The 20,897-nt window shown below is 35.1% G+C and overlaps 1 protein-coding gene across 1 annotated transcript in view; it reads right to left on the bottom strand.

The window, feature by feature from the left end:
* ZNF385D (zinc finger protein 385D) overlaps positions 1 to 20,897 on the bottom strand; it is a gene marked incomplete at both ends in the record, with an annotated part of 986,415 nt that overhangs the window by 740,221 nt on the left and 225,297 nt on the right. The window contains one exon of the mRNA XM_080715614.1: positions 7,686 to 7,898. Coding sequence (XP_080571740.1) covers positions 7,686 to 7,898 — 213 coding nt within the window. The remainder of the gene's footprint in view (positions 1 to 7,685; positions 7,899 to 20,897) is intronic.

Below are 20,897 nucleotides of genomic sequence, written 5' to 3'. Positions count from 1 at the left end.
GTCCATGACGTCTGTCTACATGGACAACAATGGTCATGAAGACTTGGAGGGCACAAGATGATATTCTCCAGCCAGATAACTTATGAAATAGTTATTACTATTTAATAAGATTGTCTCAGAAGAGATCGCCCTGAATCTGCCAATGTACTGGCAAGTTCTAACTTGGCTACTAATATTCTACAAAAGCACAAATAGCCCTTAAAGATAACAAGATGAGAAAAATGTATATGTAAGTGATGAATTTGTGTTACAAATTCAAGGCCTGAAAAACTATTAAACTCTATAAGGCTATTCTGTTTTCATTAACAACAAATGTTGCAGAAAAAAGAAATCCCAAATACTGAAAATCTACTGACATTTTAAGCATCATCAGGGGCAATCAATGGAAAGAAAAAAGAGAATAGATGTGTGAGAGCAAGAAACTAAAATTTTATTTAGGTCCGAAGGAAAATTTAGTGCTAAGAGTATAGATAAAGGTGGCGATGTTCTAGATTTATGCGTTACAAAACAATGAGAATCGAAAGGCTCTGGAATACTGTTAGATAAAATTGAATTATTTAATAGCAGTTTGGGCCCAATAAAAATACAAAAGTAGGCTTAATAAAACAACTCAAATATGACAAGGACGGTGGGAATAAAATAAAACTGCCAGAAGAGGTCAACTTATTATTCAATACTTCAACAAGCATTAGGAACAGCTTAACCATGGTGAACACATAAAATTGAATAAAATCAGCTGATCATGTAAACTTTAAACAGCCTGAAAGTTTTTATTACTTCAAAATGTCCTTAATAACTAAAGAATCATATTTATTCTAATCTCTAAATTTATGTTTTTATATAAATTCCTTATAATCTTTTCATGTTATTCTTTGTTGTAAAGCTTTTATCATTACAGAACATGGCACATTAATTAGAAAACAAAATGACAAATATGAGTAATATATCAACATTTAGGTAGAAATTTTGAATCCACAACTAATTTCCTATGGTAATCTAAAATATCCATCATAAAAGGTATTCATATGTAAACATAATTCTATTACAATGCATATAAAATTGCATGCATAATATGACTTATATTTAGTTGCATACTTCGTGAACTGTGCCAAAATTTTAGAAGTAATTATCTTTATAGGATTCTCTCTCATTTTGTTTTTGTTTCTTGTACATACCTGTGTGAAAGTATGTTGTTTTTATTATCAGAAAAATGACCATAATTTGCAAAACTCCACTGAATAAAATTATAAAACCAAAAGCCTCTACCCAAGAGAAACTCAGCAAGCTGCCTGTGTTGTAATTCTTTGAGCTATCTCAAGAACATGACAAAGTATATATGTGTAACCAACTTTCAATAACAGAATTCCCTTCTGCCACTTCCTTATCTCATTTTTAAAAGTGTGCTCATATAAATGGTACAGGTATTAAATGATATATAATATGCAATTATTAATTATTAAAAAATTATATGCCTTTTTCAGCACATGCTATTTTCAGTAGTTAATATGCTGATGAAAACATGAAGAAAACATCCACTTGGTTGTAATGATATAAGCTAAGTGATTTCAAAACTCACAACAAATCAATAACATAAGAAAATACCCAGATGTGTGCCTGTTGTAATTCTGTTGACAGTGGAATATAAGTTAACCAGTGGACTAAAGTGTGGACGAGGGTAATTTTAGACACAAACAGCTACACTGATAAACTCTTAGTCTCTTTGATCCTTGACTAATAATTTTGTAAAATAGAAGTAACAACTCTTTGATTGTAGAATCATTGAACAGGGCTTAATAGATGATGTACATAAAGTATCCCAAACAGAATTGGTACTACTTTCCATTTCATTTCTTTTGCATGTCCGATAGTAGATCTTAAACTATAAACACCAAACAGAAAGTGTAGAGGAAGGTATTAAATTTTTCTGGATTTGTACAATGAAATACATTGTGAATATTATTTATTAAAATTTAAAATACACTGTTGGTATCTTAGGTGAATTCTAGGAAGTAGAGGCTGAGATGAGTTGGTGTACTAAGGAAGGACCAGTGGTCTATACCTGTAAGGTATAAAGAAAGCAGGCCAGGGTGGAGGTGAGGTGGAGCTATGCTAAAAGATCGATGAAGGCATCAGCAAAGCCCACTTGGGAATGGCCAAGAATGCCCAGCCACTTGTGAAAAATGGGGCCATGACTTTGTTCTCTAGCGTGGACCAGACACTGAATGCAGGCTGCCCCAAAAGAGAAAGTGAGATTCCATAAGAGTTAACTTCCATCAGCCATGGGCAATGTTGGATGAGTGAGACAGTAGACAGCCTTCCCAGCTCAGTAGGAGAGACACTGTAGGCTCCAATGGCATGCATATTTGTGATTACCATGTGCTCTAAATAACTTTATTTCAACAAAAGTGCATCAATGCCAGAGACTGAAGTTAAGTCTTATCTCTTAATTGACTCTTACACATCAAGTGGTTTTTCACTGTGATTTTCAGATGATAATTTTCTCTAATAAATGAGATTAAAGAAGAAATGCCATACTTTCTCAGAAACATAGAAACCATATTTTAGAAATAATGAGGCTTTTTCTAATTAATTCTTGTTCTTTGTAGTATCCACTAGAATATGCCCCAAGACATACAATTACACAGTGTTTTGTAATCATAAAAGACAGAAATCACAGCTTTGCCATTTAGAAAATTCTTGAATGAGGCAGATGTGGTGGCACACACATATAATCCCAGTACTTGGGAGGCTGAGACAGGAGGATGGCAACTTCTCAGCCGGGCTCAGCTACTTCCTGAGGCCCTCTTCAACTCAGTGAGACCCTGTTTCAAAATAAAGAATAAAAAATAGGACTGGGGGTATAGAATACCCCTGAGTTCAATCCCTAATACCTCAAAAATATTGGATAAATATTTAAAGTTACTTGTATGTCTATTTTTATTTTATTTTTAATCTTATAAATAAACAAATACACAAAGATTTGGATGAGTTTAGGTAAAATCATCTCCACTGTCATAATTTTTTACATACTACTTTTATTTATTTATTTGAAATCTAAATTGAGATGAACTATTTTGAAGACAGAACTAATTTACAACAGCTATCTTTGGAAGCATGTATGTTCAATAAAAAAGAAAAAAAAACTTCCATATCTTTCTCTAAATAACCTAAAATGATAATGATCTTATTATGAATTTATAGGATATAATATTTGTGTGAATCTCCAATTTTAGTAGCATCCCTATATAGGTAAAGAAGAACATATGACAGATATGTAAGTCTCATAATTTTCCTCCTTTAATTCCATTAATCCTAAAGGGACCACTTTTAAAGTGGAGAGATGGGCTGTATGTAAAATAACTGATAGGTTTTTATAGTAATGTTAAGAACTAACTCACTGGTGAGGTTGATGGCCTATAGTTAGTCTCACCTATAATTAAAGGCTAGGATTTCAAGCTACAGGATATAGATGGCATATAAAGGAGAAATAAGAGAAAACATAGGTTACCACTCATGATATGCCCAGAGGGACTCTCTTTGAAGAGTGAAACCACTTACAGTCATTTTTATAGGGCAAAAGTCACCTCAAGTGGATATACTGTTTTATCTTCTATTTTATAACACTTCAATTACAACTCTCTTACCCTGACTAATCTTCAGAAAAATCTGATTTAACCATAGCACCAACCTGGCAGTGTAATGGTAAATAGAGTCAGAAGAGCTTTTATTAAAAAGGAATAAGTTGTTCAGTGCTAAAAAGAAATGAGCTATGGGGTCATGAAAAAACGTGGAGTAAGTTAAATTCTTTGTGTGCATGTGTGTGTGTGTGTGTGTGTACAAGGGACTAAACTCAGGTGTTTTACCTCTGAGCTACAGTCTCTGCCCCATTTTATTTTATTTGTTTTGAAATAGGGTCTTAAGTTTCTGAGGGCCTCCCTAAGTTGCTAAAGGTGGCCTTGAATCTGTGATCACCCTGTCTCAATTTCAAGAGTACTGAAATTACAGGTGTTCATCGTCATGCCTGGCTCTTAAAAGCGCCTTGCTAATGGCAGAGGCCAGAGTGGGCAGGCATCACGCTGTATTATTCCAACTCTAAGACATTCTAGAAACTAGTGGTTGTCAGGTAGGAGTGAGGGATGAAAAGGTGGAGCACAAAAGATTTCCAAGGCAGTGAAGTTACTCTGAAGGATTTCACAGTAGATCCATACATAGCAGTACATAACTGTCCAAACTCAAAGAACATACAATGCCATGAACAAATTCTAATGTAAAGTATGAGTGCTTAGTAACAAGAGTGAGTCAATGTAGGTGCATCAATTGCAACAAGAGAACCATCATTAAACAGAATGCCAATTGTGCAGGAGGCTGTGTCATTGAGGAAGGACAGATATGGGAATTCCTTGTCCTTTCTGCTCTGTCCTCTGTCCTTTAGAGAAACCCCAAGTTTCTCTCAAACATAATTTCCTACAGAAAAGAAGCATGGTAGCCAGCTATATGTCAAGCATTCCTCTTACACCCATGGAGAACCATCAGTTCTCTGTACACAAACCTGTGGCAGCTGAGCAGCTGCAAAGCCAGATGTACAGCCAGATGGAGAGCCAGGTGAGAAGAGGAAAATACAGTCAAATATTCTAGAGGAACATTTTTATTTGTAATCGCACTGATGGCACCTGGTAGTCTTGATGAAACTCTTATCTTACCAAATAGTAGAGTTTAAAATGGATTAGGTTAGCTTTACTAACTCTTCTATGAGGTATGCCAACATAGCCTTTCTTCTGAACCTAAGGGGCTGGTCAAATCTAGTTGTGATTTCACCTTAGCTTCCAGCACACATTGTAGTCCTTTCCTTGGAGTCCATTCCTGGCATTCAATTTCACTGGAATCTGAACCACAATGAATTCAGTATTTTTTTCTCAACACCAACCCAGATTAAGGACATGTTCAACCTACCTGCTCTGATAATGTAATTAATATTGCTGGCTCCCAAATTTTCTCCAGTTCTTCATTAATCCCCCAGGTTTGGCCCTGGCTCTACTATTCCTGGATCTTCTCATACCCATGTCCACTTTCTTTTGAACTTGAATTTCAGTCTAAACAATTATAACCTAACCAAAGACTCCCATTGGTCAAGGCTCCACTTGGTGACCTATTTATTAATATTACTATACTTTAAAATCCTTGGGGAAAATGGTCTGATAAGAATACCAAGTGATAAATATTTAGTGGCGCACTGTATTGATAAAAACATTTTGGGGAAGCCAAACATGTTGGCACATACCTTCAATCCCAATACTTTGGATGCCAGAAATATCAGAGATTTGAGGTCAGCCTTAATAACCTAGAAGATTCTGTTTCAAAATAAAAAATAAAGGGGTTGAGGGTATAGCTTACTGGAAGAGCACACCTGGGCTTGGTCTCCAGTAACACACACATGCACACATTTGGGGGAATATAATCAAACTTTAACATTTCATGTTCTCTTAAATAATTTCTTTCTCTGAAAAAAAGCAAAGTTTCTAGAGAATATAAATTTGGGGATACAACTGATTGTGGAAGTGCAGATACTGAAATGAATATGATTAATTTTCATGACAGGGTTTGATTGCCAGTTTAAATGCTTAATAATCATGTGGTCATTATTACATTATTCAATCAATGTTATACTCAATTTCCACATCTATAAAAGAAAGATAATCATAATATTTCTTTGGTTGGCTGCAAGAAAATATTGATTATGAAAATGTAACTAAAGCCTTCGGTTCAATGCTAGCCAATAATAAGGACATTGGAAGGGTTATTTTTAAATATCCACTTTGGACATTATAAATCTTGCTTGTAAATTGTAAATTTTAGCTCTGACTTGGGTTTCTAAAGGACACACATTGTTTGTTTTATTTTATTCCACAATATCATGTGTAACTTCTCTAGAAGAGGTTTGTGCCTAACAAAGTAAGTGAATTAAAACACCAAAGTTCACATCCTCACCACCACCAATTCAGGCTCAAATACAAAAACTTGGAATGGAACCATGTGATTCAACTTAAGTCAACCTCATCTAGCAGTTAATGAGAAACAACAGATTTTTCACTGTGTGTGTGTGTGTGTGTGTGTGTGTGTGTGTGTGTGTGTGTGTATTGCACCAAGTATTAAAACCCATGTGGGTTTTTTGAGCTACATCTCTATTCCTTAAAAAGAAATTTTTTTAGAGTCTCCCTAAGTTGTCTGGATCCTGTGATCCTCCTGCCTCAGGATCCCACATCCTGGCGTTATGAGCATGCTTTACCACCCTTAGCCATTTAGATTTTTCTTAGGAACTTCAAGGTAGAAATATATATATATATATATATATATATATATATATATATATATATATATTTAATAGTTCTCAATTACTTCCTTGTGATAATCTTTGTTTTTTATACATCTTTTAATTAATTGATTAATTAAATTTTTAGCACTGGGAATTGAACCCAGGGGAATTCTACCTCTAATTTACACCTCCAACTCATTTTTCATTTTTTTATTTTGAATCAGGGTCCCACTAGGTTGTTGAGAGCTTCACTAAATTGCTGAGGCTGAACTTAAAGCTGTAATCCTCCTCTCTCCCAAGTACTGAGATTACAGGCCTGTGCCATCATGCCTGGTTCTTACACATTTTTGACAAATAACATCCATGATTAATTAAACACCATGCATTTGAAAAAAATAAAAAAAAAAACATTGTGGCTAATTCATACACACAGTAACAGACACACACACACACACACACACACACACACACACACACACGGAGCAAGGTAGAAACAATTTTCACTTAAAACATTTATATCATTGTTTAGTAGCCCTGAAACAAAATATAAAATTTTATTAAATATCTTTACAATGTTAAGTATCAGAATACATTAAGATTTCCCTTTATTTTTAAATGTGATATAAATGCAGATAAAATATATATTTACTTACCAAACATGAAAACTCTGGCCAGAATACAACACTGTAGCTCTTTCTCGACTCTAAATTTTAGAACTCCAGTCTTCTCTGAAAAGCCCATCCACCTCTTCCCGCCTATGTATTTTCTAATAACCTTCCATTTATTTCTAAGGTATTTTCACGCTATTTTAAAAAACCCATTTGCTTAAATTTAACACCTACTTTAAAAAGTGGTTTAAAGCAATCAAACAAACCATGAATTTTCACTAGCAAATTTAAATATTCTGTACTAACGGATCATGGTTTCTCAACTTAAATCCATATTTGAATAGTAGTACTTAAATTCATCACAATCATACTAACCAACTGAATCTTTGGTGCCCACAAAAAATAAGAAAAAAAAACACAACCCCACTGTTTTAGGTTTTATATATACTGTGAAAGGATGTTCGTCTCCATATCTAACTACACTAAAGAAAACACCAAGAAACTCTAAAATCAACGTTTTCAAATTACAGAAACTTTTTTCATGCCCACAATCCTACTATAGTTAGCTTCATACAATAATGTATCTCCTCTCCCAAGAAAAAATGATTTATTTCCACATAATCTGCTGATAAAGCTTTTATAGAATTTTTTTTTTCTTGGCTTAGGAAGAAAAAGATTAGCCTATTCTTTTATCTTCACATCTGCAGGTACACAAATAACTTAGGTTGATGACGTAAAATGGGGAATATATTTTTAGAAGAGCTCACCATTGTCGTTTTTCAGCAGCCCGTTGCTGAGCTGTTTCAATCGTTTTTGATGTGATTTTCCATTGTAGTGGATTTGTGCTTGCGCGGCCGAATTCAGCTGGATGTTACACACCGTGCACAGAGTGAAGTTGGTATGCTTCTTTTCTCTCTCCGGTTTTTCTTCAAAGTCATCAGATGTTAATTCAGTCTCGCTCTCCCCATCACATGTGAAATCTGGAGGTGCAAAGAAAGTTATAACCAAGCAGAAAAAAAGATTTCTAGATTCCTTCATACTTATTCAATGTAGTATAAAAGAAATTAAAAAAGCTCTGCTCTAGAAAATTGAGAATTTAAAATGTTTAATTCCTCTCATTTTTGTAGGTTGCATGTATAGAATCCAAAAAGTATATAGCCTTCTTCATAAAATACAAATAGAAAACATGTGACTTTTCCCAGCGCTTGGGAAGCTGAGACAGGAGGATCGCACAGGTTCGAAGCCAACCTCAGCTACTTAATGAGGCTCTCAGCAACTTAGTGAGACCCTGTTTCTAAATAAAGTATTTAAAAAAGGTCAGGGAGTATAGCCTGGAGGTAGAAATTCTACCGAAAAGTTATACCCCAGCCCTATTTTTTTATTCTTTATTTTGAAACAGGGTCTCACTAAGTTGCAAGAGATCTTACTAAGTAGCTGAGGCTGTCTGTGAACCACAATCCACCTGTCTCAGCCTCCTGAATGCTGGGATTATAAGCGTGCACCACCATAACAGACTACTTTTTACATTTATTTATTTATTTATTTATTTATTTATTCATTTATTTATTTATTTATTTATTTATTTATTTTGGTGGTACTGGGGTTCCTGGAAACCCTTCTACCTCCAAGCTACACTCCAAGAACTATTTTTTATATTTTTATTTGGAAATAGGGTCTCTTATACCAGTGAGGCTGGCTTCGAACCTGTGCAATCCTCCTGTCTCTACCTCCCAAGCGTGGGGATTACAAGCGTGCACCACCACGCTGAGCGACTTTTTACTTTTAAAGTCTTAAATATCCTTCAGTAGTGAACAGTAAATGATGATATACTTACTCACTGCAATATTGTACAGATATTAAAGGAGATTGGGGAAAATATTAACATTGAAAATTCCTTTCAATACAATAAGTAAAAGGACAAAGATTTAACTTTTCATGAAATATATTTATGGATATGTAAAACATAAGGTAAAAATAGTAAAATTATAAGCACTTTTATTCTGAATTATGAGATTAAAATTGGCCTTTTCTCTTTTAGTTTTTCTGTATTTTCAAAATTTTTTGTGATGATCATTTCTTACATTCACTGTGAAAAAAATAACTCAAGATGTTTTAAAGACATAAGCCCAAACATGTACTTGTATCCTTCAGAATGAACAAGTAAAGCATGTCAAAAGTTCAGAACTATGCCATGCTACAGCATCAGCCACAGTGGGTGAGCCTTGTGACACACATCATTTTGCAAAATACATGCATGGGTTTGAAAGTAAACAATTTTTCCCTTGATATACATTTCTACCTTGACCCATAAAGTAAGAACTGGCAACATTTTATCAGGGGAAGATAATGGTGAGAAATTTTCTCTCAAGCCTATGAAATTTATGTGCTTACACAGGAGGTATTTTCTATATATATATAGGAGAAGGTAAAGACTATATCATCAGACAGCATCAACAATTAATTTTGTGGTGGGGTGCAAGGACAGTAAATAGGAAGATGTGTTAACTGTGTTCTAGACACCGACAAGGAAAGATAATCTCAAATAAATCCTTGGGACTGGGTACAGCATCATTAAATAGCTATAGATTTTTACAAAAAACACTGCAATATCTCAAATGGCACTCTTTGAGGCAGAAGGTAACATGCATAAGTGGGTTTTCTCCCCAATATAGTTAAAGTGTCAGGCTTAAATTCTGGAATGCAAGTTTTGATACCTTTAACTCTTCTGAAGAGAAACCTTCAGCAATAATGCATAAACTTTAGGCAATGAAATGCTGGGAATTCAAAGCATTTTATCATTTTTTCCATATTGTCTTCACCTAATCTTCATTCATCAGAACCTGTAGGGCACCAGGAAGGTGGATGCCTTGACATAGTAATGTGGCTCTAGATGATCTCTATGGAAAAGGCTTGAGAACAAGAATGATGCTAAGGATGATACATTTAGAAATTAGGTATTTGCATGGGTACCTTGGTTGGTATGCTCAATGCTATATTCTCAAATGACTGACCATACAACTTAGAGGAAGAAAGATTCATTTGCTTACAGTACTTTGGAGATACCAGAGTTCAGTCTATGTCAGGCTGGGTTTATACAGGTCAAGGCATGGCAGCAGGAAGCAGAGAAGAAAAGAGAATAAGGGCTTTGATCTTACAAACACAAGGCCAGAAGTAACAGAGAGCCAGTAAGCAAGAGGGTTCCAAGACAAAAGCGCAATCTCTAGGGATCCACCCACAGGAGCTCACCTTCTCCAGACATGTCATACCAGACTAAGAGAAAATCCAGTAAATTCATTACAGTGGATTTACACACAGATGAGATTACAACCCTCATCATTCAACTCTAAATTTAAATACATGAGCTCTTCAGGGGATATTCTATATCTAAGAAGAACATGCAAATTTTAATTTTCTGGATGCAGAGACTTGTTTATTTCTACATAATCACAAGAACAATTAAAACATAGAGCACATAAGAGAACAAAATATTGCCGAGCTCTATTAAGCAATATATCTGAGTATAATTTAAGAAATATTAAAATGGTTTCAACAGATGGTTGGAGTTAGTGCATGTCATCTCATTGGAGTAGTGATTAAGAAAATGATGGCTGCCTTTCCTGAGCTATGTGTCTTCTGCAAGTTAGAGTTGCAGGCAATATAACTTCTTGGTTTTAGAAGAAGAGGGAAAGTTTGTATTCATCAGCCACAAGAAAAGTAGCTTTTTTTCCAGAGTCTCACTAAGTTTCTGAGTCTGGCCTCAAAACTACAATACTAAACAGTGACTTCTGGGAAGATGGTGACTGAGGGAAGTGGCATATATCAGTCCTGCTGACACTTGATTTTTATCTTCCTGAAAACAGCATCTTGAGAAGAGAAAGAACCAGCATAAATTTGAACAGAGCACCAAGAATTGAAAGGCAGAGGAAGCAAAGTTAGAAAGCAGGAAAAAGAGCAAAATGTTCCCCACCTACTTTCAACAGCTACAGCCACAGGGGGCATGGTGGTGCCATCTTGCCTCACTCCACTGGCACTGCCAGTACTGCAGCCTCCAGAGACCCCCAGTAAAAAAGTCAAAGACTTGAAATGAAGCATTGGCTGAAGTTTACCTGAAATGTAAGCAGACAGCTTCTCCTGCCCTGACTCTGGCTATAACCTATGGCAGAGCAGTGAAGGCTGAGTTCACCACATCCTGCAGGGATTGAAGCAAGTCTCAACAACATTATGAGTGAACCAGCCATCCCCACTGAAGAACATCCATTGCTACTGCAGGGAATCAGTCAGAAAGCAGTAGACTCACAGGTTCTGAGACTTTGTGGTTCACCCTGGTGAAGGTGGGGTTAGAGTCTGCTGTTGGACATAGCAGACGTGCAGGTTAGTAGACAGCCTCCAAAGCCAATCAAGCAAAAATGTCTACAGTACCCAGGGCTCAAAGCCCTAATAGGGCCTCCAGAGATTGCCAAAGACTACCCAATTGTGGTGACTGAGGCAAAGTCAGACCAACATAGCCCTAGCTACAGAGAACATGGACTCCTGGATATATACTGGGTCTAATCTCAGTGACACCGACTGCCTATGCAGATGTAGAGAGATGTGGGTTCAGGGTCTATGAAAAGAGTGGATACCTGTGCTTAACCCTAGATCCAGCCCCAGTGACAGCAACCACCTGCATAGACTAAAAGGTCTCAAGGAAAATTTTGTTTTGAGAGATCAGAGATCCAGGCTTGCAACAGGAAAAGTGCCAGTGGCAGTCAGTGCCTGCAGAGAGAGAGGAACAACAGGCCAGGGTCCAAATCATTGAAGAAGACCAAAAAGTAGGTCTGTAAACTGGCATCATTACTATAGGATGCAAAGCAAATGAGAGTACATGGAACATGCTCAAGAAATTATTATGGAATATGAATCTTAAACAGTTGAAAGAATCCATGCACATGCAGGAGGGCTTCAGAGCCCAAGTGTTTTCAGTATTCATATATTTATAGGGCTTCATTATTTTGTTGCTTTTCATTTCTTATTATATTTTTGTGTGTACTTGTTAGTTTGCTCTCTCCACAACACCTTTTACAAACATCTTCCTTCATTCAAATTTCATAGATTTGAAAATCTATGAAAATCTCCTTCCTTTTTCTTTTTTCTTTTATTTGTCTTAAATCCACTTTATATCACTATACTAAATGTGTTGCATTGGTTAATAGAATCCTACTAAATATTCAAATCTCTAATCTCTACTATATATTGCCTTACTAAACTCAAACTCTCATTCTGTTTCCTCATATCTACTACTTTGCCCTATTCTTCTAGTTACTACTTCATCAACTTCCTCTTCATTCAACCTTTACCATTGACAAAAACACAATTTGCCCTTGTATATACCAGCTGACATATACAAAGTGAGAGAAAGTGATAAAAAACAACAAAGATATAAACTTAACAAACCTGAAATCATGAGAAGAAGAAATAACAAGAAAACAATGAGATCCCACAACACTAAAATAACAGAACTCAAAAACACAGAATTACAGAGATTGCCAGAAGGACAAATCATGAAGTTAACAATAGAAATGATATAACAATAGAAATGAAAAAACTTAGAGAAAGCATAAAAGAAATAAAGGAAAAGTATACAAAAAATCTGACAAAGGAATCAGAAAGACACTCTGAAGGAAGTGAAGGACGCAATCATTGAAGTGAAGCCACTAATACAAACTATTAACAATGGATTAGATGACATAAAATAGAATCTCACTCTTAGAAAATTATCACTATAAAAATGAACATATAGTATATAATTTAGAAAAAAAATTCCACACTATGAATTGAAAATTGAAGAGATATGGGCACATCTTAAAAGAGATAACCTAAGAACAATAGGCACAGAAGAGGGAATAGAAGATGAAAACAAAAGGATCAACAATCTCTTCAAAAAAGTAGTATGAGTAAATTTCTAAACATTGAAAAAGAGGTTCATACTAGGTATAGAAACTTTTAGACAAGATCAGAGAAATGGTTCACCATGCCACATAATACTCAACTGACTACCATAGAAGCCAAGGAGAGAATCTTATAGGCAACAAAAGCAAAAGAATAAGTGACATTCAGAGGCAAACTAATTAGAATCACTCCAGACTTTCCAAACCAAATAATGAAAGCCAGAAGGGTCTGGAGCAACATATTCCAAACTCTGAAAGAAAGCAATTTGCAGCCAAAAATCTTATCTTACCCCAAAGCCAGTAGAAAAATAGGAAATTATTAAAATCAGAGCAGAAATCAATACAGAACAAAACTACAAAAAAGTAACAAAACCAAGAGCTCTTTCTCAAATAAAAAGGTAGGTAAACCACTAGCCAACCTAATCAAAAGAAAGAGAATCAATTCAAATTACCAAAATAAGAGATGAAAAAGGAAATATTACCACTGACAATGTGCAAAATCAGAGTATTATCAGAAATTACCTTGAAAAACTATACTCCAACAAAATGGAAAACTTAGAAGAAATTGACATTTTTTAAGACACATACAACTTCCTAAATTGAATAAAGAAGCTAAAGAAAAATTAAACTTACCAACAGAAATCAAAGAGATTGAGGCAGAAATAAAGAGCCTATCAAACAAAAGCCCAGGACTAGATTATTTCCCAAGTAAATTTTGTAAAACTTTTATAGAAGAGCTAATCCCAATACTCCTCAATGTATTCAATGAAACAGAAAGACTCTCCCAAATATAACAAAGCCAATATCACATCAATACCCAAACCAAATAAAGACAACTCATTAAAACTATAGGCCTATATTGTTTAAGAACTTAGACACAAAAATGCCAAACAAAATACACTAAAAAATTTATACACCATGACCAAGTCTGGTTCAACCAGAGATGCAAGGCTGGTTCAATATTCAAAAAACAACCCATGTAATTGATAAACAGAACCAAAGCAAAAATTACATGATCATTTTAACAGACACTAAAAAATCATTTGACAAAATTCAACACCAAATTATGCTAAAAGCATTGCAGAGAATGGGCCTAAACAGAAAAACCTCAACACCACAAAGTCAATATACAATAGATCCATAGAAAACATCTTAATAAATGGGTAAAAAGTGTGAGAATGCCCCCTAAACACAAGAACAAGGACGTTCATTATCACAAATTTTTTTATTATAGTACTTGAGACTCTCGCCAGAGCAATAAGGCAAAAGATGGAAATAAAAGGAATACAAATAAGAAGAACTGAAGCTATCATTATTTACAGATAACATGTTATTATACTTAGAATACCCAACAAATACAACCAAAAATCTTATAGAATTGATCAACTAATTTTTTTTTAAGTAGCGGGGATATAACCCAGGGGCATTCTACCCCAGGCTACACACCTAGCCCTATTTTTTTATTCTTTATTTTGAGACAGGGTCTCACTGAGTTACAAAGGGCCTTGTTATGTAGCTGAGGCTGTCCTCGAAACATCATCCTCCTGTCTTAGCCTCCCGAATGGTAAGATTACAAGCATGTGCCACCATCCCCTGCCTGATCAACTAATTTAGTAAAGAGTCTGAATACAAAATCAATTAAAAAATCAGAAGCTTTCCTGTATGCCAACCATAAATACACTGAAAAAGCAATCCAAAAACACTTCCACTTAGGATATCCCACAAAAAAATTAAATACTTAGGAATAAATATAACATAGGAGTTAAAAAAAAACTCTACAAAGAAAAGTATAAAACATTGAAAAAAAGAAATTAAAGAAGACCTTAGAAGATAAAATTGTCTTTTATGTTCTTGGTTAGGCAGAATAAACATCATGAAAATGGCCATTCTTCCTAAAATGATCTACAGATTCAACAAAATACCCATTAACTCATCAAGGTCAATTCTCACAGAAAAATAAGTCCTTAAACTCATTTGGAACAACAAAAAAAAACAGAATAGCCAAAGTAGTTCTCAGCAACAAGAACCATGCAGAAGGCCTCACAATATCTGACTTCAAACTATACCACAAAACCATAGTAATAAAAACATCATAGTATTGACACAAAGACACACATGGACCAATAGAACAGAATAGAAGACTCAGAAACAAATCCACACATTTAATAGCCAATTGATTTTTGACAAAGGAGCAAAAATCATACACTGGAAAAAAGATAGCTTCTTCAACAAATGGTCTTGCTAAAATTGGTTAACCATATGCAGAAAAAATCAAAATAAACCCCACTTTCACACTGTGAACAAGAGTCAATTCAAAATAGATCATACACTTAGAAATCAGACAAGGGTCATTGAAGCTCTATGAAGAGGGCATAGGCTCAACACTGCAACCCATAGGCACAGGTAAAACTATCTTAGCAAGACCCAAATACACAAAAAATTAAAAGCAGGATCAATATGTGGGATTCCAATAGAATGAAGAGCTTCTGCACAGCAACCTCAACAGGGAGCCTACAGAATGGAAGAAAATGTTTGCCAACTATTTCTCTGACAGAAAACTAATATCTAGAATATACCGAGAACTCAAGTAACTCAGAACTAAGAAAACAAATAACCCAATTAAAAATGCGCAAGTGAACTAAATAGACACTTGACAAAAGAATAAATTCAAATGTCCAATAAATATATGAAAAAAAGATCAACATCATTATCAATCAGATAAATGCAAATCAAAACTACCCTGAGATTTCACCTAACTCAATTAGAATGACAATCATTCAAAACACAAACAACAACAAATGCTGCTGAGGATGTGGAGAAGTGGGAACTCTAATACATTGTTGGTGGGATTGAATATTAGTCCAACCACAGTGGAAAAAAGTCTGAAGAATCCTAAGAAGAATAAGAATGAACCTACCATATGATCTGGCAATACAACTCCTGGGTATCAACCCAAAAGAATGGAAACCAAACTACTAAACTAATTCATGTGTATCTATGTCTATAGCCACACAATTCAACATTGCCAAACTATGAAACCAGACAAGTTGTTCATCAACAGATGAAAGGATTACAAAACTATGGGATAAGTGCACAATGGAATTTTACTCAGCCAGAAAGAAGAACAAAATCATGTCATTTGTGTAGAAATGGATGGAACTGGAGAACATTATCCTAAGTGTGTCTACTCAGTCATAAAATGTAAGAAATCAGATGCTCTCCCTAATATGTTGAAGCTAGGGAGAAAACTGGTCATAGGAGGAACTTTAGATAAAGAATAAGAAGTCATCAAGGAGCAATAAGGTGACCTAACTGAGGGAAAGGAGGGAAGAGAGAAATTTCCTAGTGTACATAATGTACATTCACAATGATATCAAAATCAATCAGTAAACCAAACATTAAGAGGAGAGAGGGGTAAGGACTAAATGAGTGATATGTACATGAATGCCTCTACCATCTTGTACACCCCATTAAGATGTATGACTACAATGCACCAAAGAAAAAAATAAAAATAAAAATAAACAACAACAATAACAACAATGAAATAAGTAAAACTGATAAAAGGTATTTTTATGGGATGCAAATGGTTCATACAATTCAATTTATTCAGCGCATTATATTGACAGAGGCTGAAATGGTACCGTTTGTTCCACAGCACTAACTGTTTGTATCAAGACTATCATGAGAAGTGTTCATCTTCTCACGTGCCTGCCACCCCCGGTGAAACAGGCCATACTCCTTGAGGCTCGAAATTTGGTGTTAACCAATTGATTAAGAATAAAATGTTCAGGTGCCAACTCAAACAACTCCCAATGACCAATGCTGCATAAATATGAGAAACGACCTAAATAACATTTGTAGATTATAAACCAGAGCACAAAGTAGATGTCATAATATATAGTGATATTAAAAGTAAGTGAGAAAATGAGTAAATGGTTTTATACACCTTTAATCTCAGTATATGGGAGGCTGAGACAGGAGGATTGTAGGTTCAGGGCCAGCCTCACCAACTTAGTGAGGCTCTCGGCAACTTAGTGAGACCATGTTTCCAAATTAAAAGTAAAATAGGGTTAAGAGGAGTAGCTCAAAAGTAGAATGTCCCTTGGTTCCATCCCCAGCACCATAAAATAAATAATTCATAATATAACAAGTAAATAAATGAGAAAGAAGATATAAAGCTCATGTAGAAGTTTTTCAAATTTAAGTTGATATTCTCTGCTTGAGGAGAGATAAGGCACAACTCCCTAGGCACTAAGTATATTTAAGAACTTGCTTTCAAATAGTATAGAAAACAAGTAGCTCCATCATGAACATACATCAAAAATATTATCTCAGCCACATTCACCAAAACATCCACAATGATGGCATGTGGAGGCATGAATCCTTGGTATGATATGCTATGAGTGGTGGTCTGTCACCTTTGTGGTCTTCCTTGCAAGAAAATATAACCCATGCCAAACAGTGAGAAAATTATACAAATATACATTCTATAAAAATCCGGCCAATACTTTTCCAGACTGATGAGATCCTCAAAACCTTGGAGAGTCTGAGAAAGTGTCACAACCCAGAGAAGCCAAGGAAAATGTAAAGACTAAATGGAGTGTGAGATCCTGTCACAGAATAAGAACTTTAGAAGAAAAAGTAATAAACTTAAACTATGGAGATGAATGATAAGTGTGTATTCTTTTTGGTCTGTTAGTTGTGACAAAAGAACTATTCTAACATGAGATGTCACCAAGAGAGGGAACTGGGTGGGGGAAATGTGAAAACTCAACTATCTTTTCAATTTTTCTCAGCCATTTTCTCTAATTCAACCCTATAAACAACTCAACTCTGTAAGAGAAAATACAGACCATTTCAGCAGAGTCCTGTGACTATGATTGGTTTCAATAAATATAGGCACTACATACAGATATCTCTATATAACTAAGCATTTATTAACTTTCTTTGATCTTTAGTGTTAAAACCCTAAAGTGACTGTCATAACCACTAATATAAAATTGAAGTTTCCCAAAGAGTATATACAAATTTTTCTCTACAAATATGATAAAAAAAAAACCCTTTCCATTTTAACCCTGCTCTTGGATCTACTATTTTGTCAAAGTGTGAAGCCTGAAATATCTCCAAGATAAGTGAAAATGATGACAAATTAGTATGTATATGAATATTCCTATAACTGAGCATAATTTGGCAGGCTCCTTAGAGCACAATAAACTATATTGTAAGAAGCTTTATAAATGCCCTACAACTTCATACAACCTTCAGTGATATTAAGCTTTGAACACAGAATGCTGTCCCCCAGGAAAGCTCATCTGCTGGCACACAATGTTAAAGGTGAAACGATTGAGTCATGAAGGCTCTCTCTTTATGAATAGGCAAACGCATCTGATGAATTAATACTTTTTTGTTTTGTGTTTTTACTTCTAGTCTTAGATTTATTTTTAATTTTTATTTTTTATAAACGTATTGAGAGTGGTGTACATTTACTTTGTGCTTCATGCCCTTTCCCCTCCATTTCCCTCACCCCCCCAATAGAGAGTGTCCAGGCTAATTGTGCTGTATTTATGCTATTACACATATTCAGATGTAGCTCCTCCACTGAACAACCTCAGCTTTCTTCCTCTCCTATCCTTCCGGGCAAGCTTTGCTGAGGTTTCCCCTCCATCATCTGGAGTCCCTATGGTATTACCACTACTCCCTAGCTTGCACATATTAGAGAAAACATATATCCCTTCTCTTTCTGTTCTTGACTAATCTCACTTAACATAATGTTCTCCAGTTCCTTTCATCTTCTTGCAAATGCTATTATTTTATTTTTCTTTATAGCTAAATAGAGTTCCATTGTGTGTATTTCCCATAATTTTACAATCCATTCATCTGTTGATGGAGATCTGGGTTGGTTCCACATTTTGGCTAATACAAACCATGCTGCTATGAACATGGGTATGCATATGCTAACGTAGTTCTCTGATTTCAACCCCTTTGGAAAGATACCCAGGAGTGGTATAGCCGGATCAAATGGTGGATCTATTCCCAGTTTTCTAAGGAATCTCCATACTGATCTCCATAGTGGCTGAACCACTTTACACTCCCACCAACAGTGTAAAAGAGTTCCTCTTTCCCCACATCCTTGCCAGCAATTGTTGTTGTTTGATTTCTTCATGCTTGCCACTCTGACTGGGGTTAGATGGACTATCAGCGTAGTTTTGATTTGCATCTCTCTGATGGCTAGTGATGTTGAACATCTTTTCATGTATCTATTGGCCATTTGTATCTCTTCTTTTGTGAAATGTCTATTCATTTCAGTTTCCCATTTCTTGATTGGGTTGTTTGTTTTGCTAGTATAAAGTCTTTTGAGCTCTTTGTATATTCTGGATATCAGCCCCCTATCAGAGTGGTGGCTGGTAAAGATCTTCTCCCATTCTCTAGGCTTGCTCTTTAGGTTCTTGATGGTTTCCTTTGTCTACGGCCATACCACCCTGAATGCGCCCAGTCTCGTCTGAATTAATACTTTGAATTAATTTACTGGATGGCAACTGCAGGCAAGTGGCACACAGATGGAGGACTTAGGTCAGTGAGGAGGTAAGCCAATCGAGTGGCCATGGAGACTAGATCTGTACCTGACCCATCCTGCTCACTCTTCTGCTTCCTGGGTGCCATGAGTTGAGCTACTATCTTCTCCCATTCCCTGCTGCCTTGACGGTTCTGCCTTGGAGAGGAACACCCATAGACTGAAGCTCTGAAACCTTGAGTCAAGCTTTTTTCCCTCTAGTTATTTTTGTCAGATATTTTGGTCATAATCATGAAAATGTAGATTAATACAAGTGGTATAAGTCAACTAAAGTATTATTGATTTTGGCTATGGTTCCTCTCCCACAGAATTTCTTTTAAGCTAGGGAGATAGGGTCTTGGAGTGGCTCCCACAGTGGTAGAACTAACACTAAATGCTAAAAATTCCCATTTTGTTCTTAAACTGCATCTACTAATCATTTTTAGTCAAACTAAAAAGAAATAAAAAACTTTATCTATAAATACTTTATGGTGATAAAATTAAAATGTGACTAGCTAGCAAAATAATAATTTAAGTTAAAATAGAACTCATAAGGTTATTTGGTAAGCAACATTCATTCTTTCGGTTTTAATCCTATTTGTACAAAATACAATAGATGATGAATTTGGGTATCTCTTTCAAAGTCATTTTTACTTAGGAATAAAATGTGAAATTACCCAAATGTTATAAAATGTTTGTTCTAGAATCATTATCATTTTGCAAAGAGGAATCTATAAATACTGAATTTTTTATAGAATCTATTCTATTATAAAGAGTTTTCTCAATTGCTATAATGTGGAGGAAGAAAAGCATTGAATAAGAAAAACATATCAATGCAGGTCATTTCCCCAAAGGGAGTTGCAATTTGAACAAACTATACAAATTCTTAGGGAGCTTGTAGTTCTTTGCTGCTTTTTTTCTTGAATGATTCAATCAAAGAGAAGGTAAAAAAATATAATGGATTTAGTTATTACTTGTGAGAATACTATTATACAATTGCAATTCTATGGTTCATTTTAAACCAATTAAAGACCATCCTAAAACATAGTAAAATGTTGTAGAAATTATGAAAAAGCATTTACAGAGTGAAATGGGGAAATATACTTCACTAAGGTTATAAAATCAGAATTTTTTCCACACATAGAATAAAATTTCCAGAGGCAATACCATAAGTGAATTTTAAAAGTGCTCAATTTAATTTGAAATAACTTAGTAGAAAAACGAAAATATTAGGTTATCCAAAAGGGGGCACTAGTGATTTCACTATCATCATAGTGTCTATGCAGGGTTTCAGTAAAACTGCTTCATGAAATTAAAACTAGAAATTAAGCATTATAAGCAAATGTTTCAAGAGTTCATTTCCCTGTTCCTCTTGGTATAAGAGAGAGAGAGAGAGAGAGAGAGAGAGAGAGAGAGAGAGAGGAATTAACTTGTATTCAGCATACCCTTTTATAAAGATCTATACATTATCAGTTATACCTGTATATGCATGTTTATATTTG

Source organism: Muscardinus avellanarius (genome assembly GCF_963383645.1).
Source record: "Muscardinus avellanarius genome assembly, chromosome: 18".
Lineage (NCBI taxonomy): Eukaryota > Metazoa > Chordata > Mammalia > Rodentia > Gliridae > Muscardinus > Muscardinus avellanarius.
Note: the sequence above shows the minus strand (reverse complement) of the source record. Positions and strands in the feature narration are given on the sequence as shown.